The sequence below is a fragment of the Mastomys coucha genome, unplaced genomic scaffold (genome assembly GCF_008632895.1).
Source record: "Mastomys coucha isolate ucsf_1 unplaced genomic scaffold, UCSF_Mcou_1 pScaffold16, whole genome shotgun sequence".
Taxonomy (NCBI): Eukaryota; Metazoa; Chordata; class Mammalia; order Rodentia; family Muridae; genus Mastomys; species Mastomys coucha.
This window is the reverse complement of record NW_022196898.1, coordinates 99,797,907-99,811,583: the sequence shown is the minus strand read 5'-3', so window position 1 is coordinate 99,811,583 and position 13,677 is coordinate 99,797,907. Positions and strand designations below refer to the sequence as shown.

General features: G+C 37.7%; 1 protein-coding gene across 1 annotated transcript in view; it reads right to left on the bottom strand.

Moving 5' to 3' along the window:
- Positions 1 to 13,677, bottom strand: part of Zzz3 (zinc finger ZZ-type containing 3) — a 63,576-nt gene that overhangs the window by 34,956 nt on the left and 14,943 nt on the right. Inside the window, exons 2-3 of the mRNA XM_031375898.1 lie at positions 7,357 to 7,483; positions 4,736 to 4,889 (exon numbers count right to left, since the gene is read on the bottom strand). Coding sequence (XP_031231758.1) covers positions 4,736 to 4,758 — 23 coding nt within the window. The 5' untranslated portion in view covers positions 4,759 to 4,889; positions 7,357 to 7,483. The remainder of the gene's footprint in view (positions 1 to 4,735; positions 4,890 to 7,356; positions 7,484 to 13,677) is intronic.

The following is a 13,677-nucleotide window of genomic DNA, read 5'->3' as shown; positions in this document are numbered from 1 at the left end:
TCGGGAAGCAGCCATACTATGGCAAGTCCCTACCATACGGTCATCATGATCCACTCATTGGGAAACCTTCAAAAATGTAAACAAAATAATGAGAAAAAGGTAATAGTTAATATATCTAAAACAAAATCATAAAGTTGTAACTTTTTATCCAAGTATAGCCATCAATAATCCCATTATCAATAAATAATGGGACAAAGGTTATTTTATTAAAAGTTTCCAATAATAATGTTAGTAACAGCTAACAAATACCATTTAATATGTTCTGGGACTCCATGGATATGTTTAACATACCTTTACTCCCTGAAGTCTCACACCCAGATAGGTCTATTGTACTTAAGTTACACCTGAGGAGACTGAGGCAGTCTACTGATGGACATACCGCCAGCCCAGACAGAACTCTGAAGACCATGTTCACTGTTTCTCTGCCTCTCAGAATAGAGCAAAGTACCCAGGAGTGATCAACCTAAACATAACTGTGGCCGGGTGGAGGTGGTGTACGCCTTTAATCCCAGCACTTGGGAGGCAGAGGCGGGCAGATTTCTGAGTTCGAAGCCAGCCTGGTCTACAGAGTGAGTTCCAGGACAGCCAGGGCTACACAGAGAAACCCTATCTCAAAAAACCAAAAAACCAAAAACAAAAGCCAAAACCCAAAATGCACATAACTGTCATTTTGGTTATTAAATTAACACTCTTAAAGTTACAGACCAGCTATCTTACAGAAGCCATTCCGGTCAGTCTTAAGGTTTCTACTAAAATGGTTTCTTTCAAGTTAATTAAGTACCTTAATAATAAGGAGATAGTAAGTGGATTTTTGGGATATTGCTAAGGAATTTTTGTCATTATATAGTAGACGGAAGTCACAACAGTGGCTTGCACTGGCTAACACCACAACAAAGCAAAGCTTCCATCTCTAGAGAAAGGCATGTCACTACTTGAAAGTATCCTGAGGACAGAAAACAGTAGTTGTCCTCTAAAGGAAACAGTCATTTCAGAAACAGGGAATATTATTTTGCATATATAACATTTGTGTGTATTTTTACACATATATGCACATACCCTTTCTTTAAGTTTCTGTGTGTAGTGCAGGGTAGCTTTAACTCATTGTTTGGGAAATAAATGGGCTTTCTAGTAAGAACGCTTAACTTTCTAAGAGAGAAATAGGAAGCCTGTTGGAGTAAGTCCGCATTGATTCACCTAGGTCCCTGAAAGAGCTAATGATATTTTCCACAACTTCCATGTTATCAAGAAAAACAAAGGCACCATTAATATTCCAAGTCTCTATTCCCCACCCATTTGGTTTTCTTAGATATTTTGCTACTTCACTGCTTAATTTCAAGTGGGGTACAGAATGGTTAAATACCAACTATGGCTGTAATGTAACTTTGCCATGCCCCTCACATAGAATCCTTGTAATGCCACTCATCTCCTCCACATGCAAATCAAGGACATTCCCTTCTAGGCCTCAACTACAATTCCCTACAAGTGGAGGAGGTGGAACGACAGAGAAGCACAGAAGCTCACTAGGACCCCGGAGCCCACTAAGAAAAGGCACTTCCTGTCCCTGCTACTGGCCTTTGGATAATGAGTTAAGGAAGCCCTCTGTGAAATATGTTGAGTCGGTGGAATTTAGCTTCCTTTCAAAGCAGGGCATACTTTAAAATCTGTAACTATAGCACATTTACTTGTTCTGGAGAATCTCATGGAAATCAAGTTAACAGTAACTATGGTACATACCATCAGGAAAGAGAGTGCCTCATATGAACTTCACTATCTGAACGCTCACAGCAGGAATGTGACTAACATCTTGTCATCAAGAGGAGAGTCTTACTCTACTTACACGTAATATATACTGATAGTCCTATCAATTTCCACTTTCAATTACAATAATGTAAATTAAGCTTCAAATGTGTTAAAAGAACACAAACTGAAAAATGTTGAAAGCAATTTATTTATTTGATGTACCAAAACCTGGAGCTCTGAATGTTGAAGGTTATAATATACTAAATACCTATGTAAATATGAATCTAAAACTAAAATTAATTTTATACACAAACTATAAGACAAAATACAAATTTAATGATCCTTATAATGTGTGGTTGAAAAATAATACTGGAAACTCATTGAATTTTGCTTTGTAATGAGTGATGCCAATTAAAGGCATAGAAATCTCTTACATGATTTCAGTTAACTGGCTTTCCTTAATCATTCTTTTCTTTCCACATTGAACTAGAAATCTGAACAAGGAGCAAAATCTCTTTCTCTGGAATCCAACTTCCAGAAAAGAGACTATTAAATCAGATATGTTATTAATACTGGGAATTAAAAGATATATATGCATATATACACATGTGTATGTATACACAAATATGAATACAAATCTCTATCAAATACCAGCTATGAATACCTACACTTTTCTTCATGATTTCAGTTATAAAATTAACACCGATTTGTATCAAACATCAAGCCCTTTCCATATCTCTGTTCCCTATAAAGGTTTTAGTTCCTTCCAACAATTACAATAAAGCCTTCGATTATCAAGAAGCTGTCTTGGGAGAAGACCAATAAACTGTAAAAATGCTTGAATAAACAAACAAACATTTTGGAGACCAACAAGAAGAGTTTATTTTCACAGCAAGTATTACCTGGTACTGAGAGTCCACATTAGAAGCATGTCCTGAAGCTTGCTAGAAACCCAGACCTGGGGTTGATACTTAAAATAGAAAGCGGGGAAAGGCAAGAAAAAAGAAAGACCTGCAGAATGTCAAGCACTCCAGCCAACTACATGTTGTGTATGAGAGGCACTGAGATCAATGCCATGAGGCAGTGTTCTAACATATAATTCAATTATCAGGTTGCAAGCCCAATTAGACATAAAATTCTCTTTAATATTTTACTAGATAGCAATGATTTAAACAAAACATTAAAACTAAGGCTATGATCACTCTGGCTAAAGAAGCATCAAATAACAGATTGTAAAATTATCTTGGATTGAATTAACATTATATACACTTTACCTACATATGTCTACATTATTCCAACCAAATTTCAGTACTGTTCTGCCAAGCTTGTTTATTTACAGAGTAGTACAGACTACTGTGCGGTGATTTCCTTATTCTAGCTAAACAGTCACTAAAGAATCTGGTCAAGAGTTTGGGTGTATAATTATATTCTAGTCAAAACTTAAGTAATTAGGGAACTAAAAGTAAACCCATTTGCCAACTAGCTCAGGAATATCCTTACTAATAAACTAAATACTAATTACTAATAGACAGCTGGTGAAAGCCTTAGCCACACATACTTGGTAATAGAAATTGTATTACTATAGTTTTAGAATTAAGGGAAACCATAAGTTAAACCATGAGTTAACATTTCATGTGGGCAAAACCCAATAGTAATAAAGCCAAAATTTAGCCTATGCTGCCCACCTACTACTGAGCCCTTTGCAGAGAAGAGTGTGCTCTTACAGCCTTTGTCCTGTGTACCCCGTTCTCCTAAGCTCTTAACTGCTGACTGCAAGGCCAGCCAACCAAACTCCTTTAGCCTGTCCACACTGAGTCCCAGACCTCCCCTAAATCCACACATCCTCTTATCTGACTTAACACTGAACCACCTTTCCCCAAAATTCAATCTACTTTTATAAAACTATTAAATTCTAAAACATCATTAGCTCTTTCTGATCATAAGCCTCTATCTAGTCCCTGTGACTATACCCACATAACTGGATCAGAACCAAAAGAAACAGGACAGACTAAACAAGATCAAGATCATCATCATCATCATCATCATTATCATCATCAACCATCATCATCATCACTATTTTGGATTTTTAAGACAGAGTCTCACTATGTAGCTCTGGTTGTCCTGGAACTCACTAAGTAGGCCAAGCTGGCCTCATACTTAGAGAGATCTCCCTGCCTCTGCCTCCCCGAGAGGCATGCACTACCATGCACAGCCAACAACAATATGATTATCATATTATTTACTTTTATTGACTGAACAACTTACAGAAAACTGGTCACAATACCTGTATATTTTCAGGTACAAAAGCCAAAGAAAAGACATGAGAACAGTGAGACGTGTTGCCACTCTGCCTTTCCTGCTCGTCTACAGCATAGGCTGTGCTCAGGCATTGCTTATCACACGGGTCTGCTATGGTTTTTGAGACAGGACCTTGTTAGTCAGCCCTGGATAGCCTGGAACATTCTATAGTGCCCAGAGTAGCCTTAAGCTCTTTTAACAACTCTTTTAAAAGACAAGTTATTTCAACTGTACAATCCTCACTCCAGTGTAGCAGAACTACACCTGTGACCCTAACCACTCAATTCATTGAAGGTCAATAGTAACTGCTTTGAAGTTTGGAAGTTCTATTACGCAGGTATATATAACTGGATCGCCTTTGGCATCAAGACAGAAACAATAGATGGTTGAGAGGACAGACAGATATATATATAGGCAGACAGAGAATAGATTTGAATGAATATATACACTGAGACAACTGAAAAGTCAAAACATTTCACACTGCTCCTTAAATATGTACATTTCAAAAGCAGGCTTACTGGTCTCTCATGATTCCAATAGTCATTTCATTTATCTCTTTGTTGGAAAATAAAAAAGGGAAAATACTTAATCTTCAGTCTTTTCCCTAAAGAAACACTGATGGAAAATAACATATCTCCTCCCACCAGAATTAATCAAGCTACAGTTGTCTTCTCTACTGCAAAACTGAATAACTTACCTGTACAAGCAAAGATCTATCATTGTGGAAATATTATTTCTTTTCTTTATATCCTGAAGGAGATGGGGCTATGATCTACAATTGAGTTTCAGCTTCAGGCTTTCCGACTCTCAGCTTCAGTCTCGGAGAATACTAGAACCTCGTAAACGCCTCTCTTTAAAATAAAATGATAAAAAAGATATTAAATAAGGAGATTAACGTGCACTAGCCATTCGCTCTGACTGCAGAGTCTTCTCAGTAATGACCTGGTGCTTCCTGGTGAGCAACCCCAGGAGGCCCTGAGCAACTAGGCAAACCGTGAAGAAACCAACTAAAGCAGTGTAATAAGTCAGCACAGACAACTCCATTAGTACCTCGAGGAAAGCATGACTCAGCTCTTTCCTACAATTTGCTCTAAGGTTTTCTTCTTCTTTTCCCCTCCTCTTAAAGATGACCTAAAGGATTTCTAGAGGATTTCCTAGATTTAGGATTGAGTACAAGAACCAGGACCTAATCCAGTGCTTCTCAACCTTCCTAATACTGACCCTTTAATACAGTTCCTCACATGGTGGTGACCTCCAACCATAAAATTATTTTCACCACTATTTCATAACTGTAATTTTGCTACTGTTATGAGTCAAATTGTAATATAAATATCTGATATGCAACCCCTATGAAAGGGTCATCCAACCCCTAAAGGGGTCAAGACCCAAAAGTTGAAAACCACTCAAAAACAACAAAAACCATTAGGCTACCTATACAGCATGTAGTCTTCTGTCTTGTACATGTCACACTGATGTTCACTAACGTGCTCCAAGGCTCAGCTACTGAAGGAAGAAGCTTCTGTCACTTTCTGCCACATGTATTTTCTTTTGTGTTGTTGGGTTTGTTGTTGTTCTGGAAACAAGGTCTTCCCCCTACGTAGCCCTGGCTGTCCTGGAATGAACTGTGTAGACCAAACTGGCCTCAAACTCAGGGACCTTTCTGCCTCTGCCTCCCAAGTACTGGGATTATAGGTATGTGCCACCACCCCTGGCCATACGGATTATCAACAATAAGAGAAAGGCAAGAGTTTTCTGAGTTGAATACTTAGTTTGCTATTTTAATTAACTCAGTAACACTGCAATTCTTGACATATCCTATTTAACTGCAGTTTTAATAGTATGTTATGGTGTCTTTTCCAGAGACTATATGCTCTAGCTAATTAGGTTATTAGGAGTGCCCATCTGCAAATAACAGTACTAGAAAAAAGACAAGCAGATGTTTATGACTTGTTTTGCCACTTTAACTATTAAACCAGGTACTTTTAAATGGATACTATTTTAAGTGAAGAATTATAATTAAGGACTGATACCATTATCAAACCTTATAAATCAGGATTCTAGCTAGTAAAAATGAAGAGATTACCTTTAAAGGTGATGTACTAGCCTATGTAATTATACCCAACAGAAACTTTAAGTAAGCTCTTCATTACTGTAAATGCTATATTTTGTTGGGTTTATTTTTGTCTGCTTTTTTTTTTGGGGGGTGGGGGTGAGGGGGAATTACATCATCTCACTATGTAGCCCAGGCTAACCAAACTAACGGAAATTCAGTTGCCTCTGATTTCTGAGTGTTGGGATTAATTCTGAGCCAGAATACTCAGTTTTTAACAACAGGGTTTCCAGTAGCCCAGACGGCCTCAAACCTCCCTATGTTGCTGAACTTGACTGAAGTCCCAAGCACTGGGGTTACAGGTGTACACAAATAATCATGCCTGTTGTTTTGTTGTTGTTAGTTTTCAAACAGGATCTCTTTACATAGCTCTGTTTATCCTGGAATTCACTATGTAGACTGGACCCTAACTTACAAAAGTTTACCTCACAGCTTCCCTGTGCTGAAATTAAAAGGCCTGTACCACCATGCCCAGAGCTTGTTATATTTAAAGTAGATTTTATTTTTTCTTCTCAAACCTGCATTCTCATTCTAATGCCCTATAGAACTGTACTCTAGTATACACATTTACCCTTGAAAGTCCTTATTAATTTTCCTATTTACAGTAATAAAATAAATTAAGTAAGAAGAAATTGCTTCTCAGAGATCAGGTCTATGATTCACCAACTATAAACGCAACCTCTTCTTTTAAGTCTTTATGGTATATACAAAGTAGAAAACCTGTCTAAATTCAATCATTCCCCTGTTTTGTTTAAAGCTCTAAATTAACATGAATGAGAACACAGGGAAAACATGATCCTACAGAAAGTAAGCTGACTTGAAAATTCAGCTTCATACTGAATCAAACCAATAACTTCTCTGCCTTCCCCAGAAGTCCCTCACAAAGCAAAGCAGGACATGTTCTAGAAAGTGGTGGCCACCATCAGAAGCAGAGGGCTCTGTGAACACACGGAAGGACAGCACTCTAAAATTCTGGCCACAGTGCTAGACATTTCTCAGGAGGAAAGCACCACCCACTGTATTTGCCAAATAAGAATATCTGTTACTGTGGGTCTCACAAAAGACCGGGTACTTAAAGCTGAATTCTCCTAGTATTTAGACGGGGTCCATGGGACGCACTTCTTAAAAGCCTGATACACTGAAAAAAACAAACCAGTCAATTACTTCTACCTCACTTGGCCTCAGAGAATATTACACTCTTCTCTTACCTTTTGAAGTGTCTCGCCTAGTACTTAGTTTCCAAGCATCTGTATTTATATGTCATCACTGTTAATGTCCATGTTACACTGAGACTTCAGGAATTATTTATACGGCTGTACTAGCACAACTTGTTATCTGTGAAGGGAAATCACAATATGGTCACTATGACTATGTTACTGTTTACAGATTTGTGGATATCAAAACTAAGATACATATAGCACATTTCATTCTACTAAGTTTCATAACTTATTTTATGACATAACACGTAACCACGATACACGTTATCTTCAACAGAGTAAGGTGATTTGCTAACATTCTTACATGTATGACAGATACTACCCATGAACACATACTCTTAACTTAAATTTTCTGCAAAGCAGACAGTCTTAGATTGAAGACCTATCTCATTTACTAAGGTCTACATTCAATCAGACACTAACAAGAAAGAAAGCAGTTTTGGGGCTTCATGATATAAGGAATCAATATGATTTTAGCAAGATGGCTGAGCAAGTAAAATAAATAAATAAAAAGTGAAGTGATGGGCCTGGAAAATGGCTCTGTTGGTAATGTTTACCACACAGGACTTAGTTCAGGTCTGTTCTGGAGAATTTTGGCTTCTTTAGAAATCTGATCATATTTCATGAGTGTGTGGGAAGAGCAGCTGCTTCACAGCAGCTGATTATGATTTGCCTCATGCTCACTAGCAGGGGCGTGATTTCTGCCAGCTGCAGAGAATTTAATTCTGGGGTCTTAAGTGGCAGAGACCTGAGAGGGCCTGGAGAAACTGCTGCTCCCTCTACTCCTGGTTGTTGTCTGACAAAAAGTTGGACTTGCCCCAAGGAACTCAATACCCCTAATAAGCGGTAGGTAGCTTAAGGAGGACTATACCTCCTTTTCCTCTAACCTTCTTTCTTTCCTACCTAGTGTTGGGAGTGCTGGGGTAGTGCAAGGGATTAGGGTGGAATAAGGGTTTGAAGAGAGGTAGATGTACAAGAACCCAATAAAGTATACCAAAAAAGGAAACCTACACAGATCCCTAGGGGCACATGCCTGTAATCCTAAAGCTGGAAAGAGACAGGGAGATTAACATGTCTGGATGGCCTGCATGCCTAGCAAATTGGCAAGGCTTCAGGTTCAGTGAGTGACTCTTACCTCAAAAAATAAGGTTGAAAAACAACTGAAGACACCTAATGCTGACCCATACAGAAATGTGAAGGGGTGGCATATCATGAGTTCTTAAACATAACCTTTAAACTCTTGATAGGAGCTATCCAGGGCCTATTCAATCTTGTTATTGTTCAGGCCAATAGTAAAGCGCTGTCTACCAAGCGTAAGTTCTTAGGTCTAATTTCTAGCATTATACACATATGCAAACAAAGCAAACATGCATGTCTGATAAATTATTCTTTTATAGTAATCTTACTATAGACTATTCTCTACAGGTCTAATCTATCAGAATAAGCAGGAAATTAATGACTCAAAGTGAAGCTGGGTATATATTAGCTCCTGAATATAACCCCAACACTCAGAAGTCTAATTACATATATAAATCCTGTCATCCTGGACACAGTGAAATCTGGTCTCAAAATAACAAAAGGGCTGAGGAGATCTATATGTATACACACAAACATATATATACATATATATGCATGCACACACATATTATATATACATAAATATATATGTGTGTATTATACACACACACACACACATAATTTCAACGACACAGACTTCGCATATGAGGGGCCCTGAGGTCAAACCCCAACACCCCAAGCCTAAAAAACACCTCTCAAACACAGCTATGTAAACATTTCTTAAAAATAAAGTCCTTAATGCTGGGCAGTGGTGGCATACGCCTTTTAATCCCAGCACTCTGGAGGCAGAGGCAGGCAGATTTCTGAGTTTGAGACCAGCCTGGTCTACAGAGCAAGTTCCAGGACAGCCAAGGCTACACCGAGAAAACTGTCTCAAAAAAGAAATGAAACAAACAAATAATTTTTTTAAAATTATAGTTGTTGCTAATAACATAACTAAGAGAGACATTCCTGTGATCAGAAGGATGAAAAAAAAAAAAAAAAAAAAAAAAAAAACCCAAACTAAGTCACCAGGTTCAGTCTTGAGCACCTAAAGTTGCTGCTGCTTATGAGACAAAAGGATTGCTTGAATCCTGGCAAATACTGTGTTTCAAAAGGAAAGTCATTTCACTCACTTTAGTGTGTGACTTAATGCTTATCTCATATATATCATAGAAAGATGCCACAATGCCTGCCCAATTCCTACACAACAGTAAAGTAAAAAGCTATATAGAAAAATGTAGGTAACCATATACCTATTTTGTGGATAAAAGGACTGTCAAACCTAGTGGCACACCCTGTAATCCTAGCACTTGAGGCAAAGATGGGAGGAAGAGCAGTAGTTCAAGGTCATCCTCAGCTATAGCTAGTACTCCAGGACATAAGGCAATGCAGCTGATCCAAATGCTCATACCACCTTTGAGATGCTCTTTCTTTATTTACACGGATCTCAAAGTTAGGCATCCCACAAAAAAATGCTGTATTACCTTCTGAAGCAGATAAAATACTTTTGAGTTACAACAAATACAACATTTCATTTGAATTCTTTTATTTTAGTAACTACAACTTCTAGGCGCTTAAAAACAGCCATTTGTTTCTTAAATGCACAAAATAGAAGCGAGCTATGTAATCCCAGTTCTTAAAGCCTCATTTTATTCGACAAAGCTTTGATTGTTTTTCTGTACTAATAAAATTCATGGGCTATTCAAGCATTCAACAGCAAATCTAAAAACTAATCTTCATTGCAAAGAATTCTCTTCTCTGCTACTTGCCACTGAACACTAGACTACTGTGCTCATTGGATTATAGGACCTCAGATTCATGACACACGAGAGCCCTTCAAGAAAACTACTGCAACTTTCCCTACAAAATATCAGCTCTGGTCACAAAGCAAGGGGATACGCACAAATACTATTAAAAATTAATTACAAAATCCAGCCTAAACTAGAGTTGCAAGATCCTGCAATATTTTGTATTATTAAAGTCTTGGAGGGGGGAAAAATCAAATAAAATGCCATAAAATAGACTCATTTTTAATACACAATTCTCTATTTGTTCTAAGTAAAAATACTAAGTATATGTGTTGTATAACATGATTTTTTAAAAGAACAGTCAACTGTAAAAGGCATTAAAATAATGATCAAAGATATAAGTACCTTTCCTAGGCACTCTTTCATAGTTACTTCCTATAAAAAAAAAAACTATTTGTTATAAAACACGACAAAACCCCAAAACATAGACAAACAAAACCTGAAAGAACCCAAAAACCTATTCTCCCAGTTCCCTGGAATGTTCAAAGGCACAAGGTAAGGTAGATGCCTTTTACGGGTCCAGAAATATGGCTCAACAGAAAGAAGTATTAGATTTGGTAACAAATGGATTTTGATTTTGTCACTGACAGTCACTTTGTTGACATTCATTTCTTCATCTGTAAACTGCACATACTTCAGAGAACTATTGTGAAGTCCAGAGAGATTTTACCTGTGGAGTACTTTTGTGTATCTGCTTCTATTCCAGACCCAATCCATCAAGAAACACAGACTCAACATATCTAGACATTAGTATATGAAGTTTTATTTCCCTTTAAGACATCTCGATACAGGGCTGCTACTGGAATGTTGGCCATACTTTCTATCAGCTTCTTCTAAAACTTTATAGTGTTCATAAGCATCCAACTAAGCATGTGGTATAAAGACTATTTCTAACTATATCTATCGAAAATGATGAAAGGGGACAACAAAAATCTTTATCAAATACTTAGGGGATTCAGGCATAAAAAGTCACAATCTATTCTAAAAGTTCTGCATTACCTTCTTTCTATATAGTTCTCAAATTGTTTCCCACTTCTGTAATATAGCCACCCATAACCATTTTCATCTATAGGCCTTCAACATCAATCATGTGGATGGCTACTGTTCACTGTGAATTTGATCAGTTCTAGAGTCATCTGGGAGGTAGGGCTGAGATGTCTGTGGAGGTCATAGTGTGAAATGGAATGGGAAGACCTGCCTCTGCAGACGGGAGCAGAGCTTGGGCTCAGGCTGTACTGAGTGGAGAAAGCAAGCTGAGCCACAGTATGCATGAGCTCACTGCTCTCTGTGGCTGGAGACATGGCACCAGCTGCTTCAAACTCCGGATGCCTTAACTTCCCACTATAATGAATTTCTAACCTCGAATTGTAAGCTGAAATAACCCATTTCTCCCCTAAAGTGGCTTTAGTCAGAGCCTTTGATCATAGCAACAGGAAAATTAAGACAACTGCCTTAAATCTTGTCCCTTTAAATGTAGTCTACAAAAAAAAAAAAAAAAAAAAAAAAAAAAAAAAAAAAAAAAAAAAAAAAAAAAAAAAAAAAAAAAAACAGTCCCCATGAAATACAAATTTGTCTACTTCACTCTCCTTAAAACTGTATGCCAATTTCTTATTTTATTATGTATGTGTGTGTCAGTATAGATACGAGCATGTGATTTCAGGTGCCCGTGTGGACCAGAAGTTTGAAAGCCCCTTAATGCTGGAGTTATCATCTCAAAAAGAAAAAAAAAAAAAAAAAAAAAAAAAAAACACAAACCTTCTGAGCCACGTCTCTTCCAAGGACTCTCACTCACCTCCGGTCACAGAGTAAATAGGGTAAAAACTGGATGCTACCTAAAACTACATTTTTTATTCAAATTGGTAAATTAAATAAACTAAAAATCTGATTTTTAAAAAGTATGGAAATTATTTTACACTTTACTACAGGACAGTGGTCTGTAAACAAAGCTAACACCTGCTGCCCTGGGCCCCTGGTGAAGGATCCTACCCAGAAGCGCAGGCAAGTGAGAGCAAGTACAATGGCCTTCCAGAATTTGAGTATCAACAGTTTGGGGACGTCGTGCTAGCTGGAGCCCTCAAAATAAAGCACCAGAGCAGAGAGCAATACAAAATGGAGAACAAGATTGTAGAAAACCTACTAAGGTATTCCTTCCACCTTGGATTGAGAGTAGTGCTAATCAGAAACTTCCCTGTGGAAGGCCTCAGATCTGTTAAAGTCTTCTTGGGGCAAGGAATGCACACAGAATGAACACTTTCCCATGCCACATCAGGGGCTAGACAGGAAGGGAGAGAATGAGAGACAGAAGCCTCATCTATGCACTAAGTCCAGACTCTCCTCCCAAACTCCACTCCTTACTTTTACATGAAGAGTTGGACATGAAAGTCATAGACCCAAATTATGATCTTTACTCTACATATGGACCACAAACAGCACTACACTCCTCTTCTGTCCCTTTGTTTGTGGCAGAAAATAGTACATGTCAAGAATTGACAACTAACTTGGATTGCTAAGAGGAAAGTAAAATGCCAGAGTTGGACAGGCATTGAGAGATGGCAATATTCTCAACTTGGAGTACTTCAACCTTATTTTTAAGCTTCTGGAAGCCCTACATTTTTTTCACCTTTGGAATAAAGATTAGATTTTTAAACATACTTATAAAACATACTAAGAAAATGAATAAATCAGATCATGAATACTGGTGTTCCCTCTTAAATCCATCTTGTTCTCTGCCATTTCTACTCCCTAAAAGTAACCACCAGACATCTAACATCAATTTGGTTTTTGTCAAATTTTGAATTTTACATAAGGTTATGTATCACAAGTACCAACATATTTTAATAAGCATAGAAATTATACTTGGCTTTTCCATCTCTACCTAATTCCAGTCTAAATCTTTCCAGTAATTAACTAACTGCTAGTTTGCTTCTGTTACTGTAATAAACTACCCTGACAAAACCAACTGGGAGGAGGAGGTGCAGGAGGGGAGGGCTTGCTTTAACTCCTAATTCCAGGTTGCAGTCCATCACTGTATCAGAAGTCAGAGTAAGAGGAACTTGAAGTAGCTAGTCAGATCCAGGTATAGCAGAGGAGAGTGAATGCATGGATGCTTGCTTAAGTCAACTCAGTTTCTCTACTCACACAGGTCAGGATCCCCTACCTAGAGATACTTTGGAACAGATTTTCTTACAAGACAACATCCCCCCGTCCCCAACAGTCATATCCATGAGACAATCTGACCAAGACTATTTCTTGTGACAATCCCTTCTAGGTGGCTCTAGACTGTGCCGAGTTGAAAATTAGAGCTAACCACCCACTAACTACATCTGGATTAAAACACAAACCAGGTTTTCAAACACAGCTATCAGAATCATCTAATGAAGAAAAAAAGAGAGAAGTTTGTGGTTCCACAAGTGTGGAATTTAATCTAAGTATAATATATTTTTGT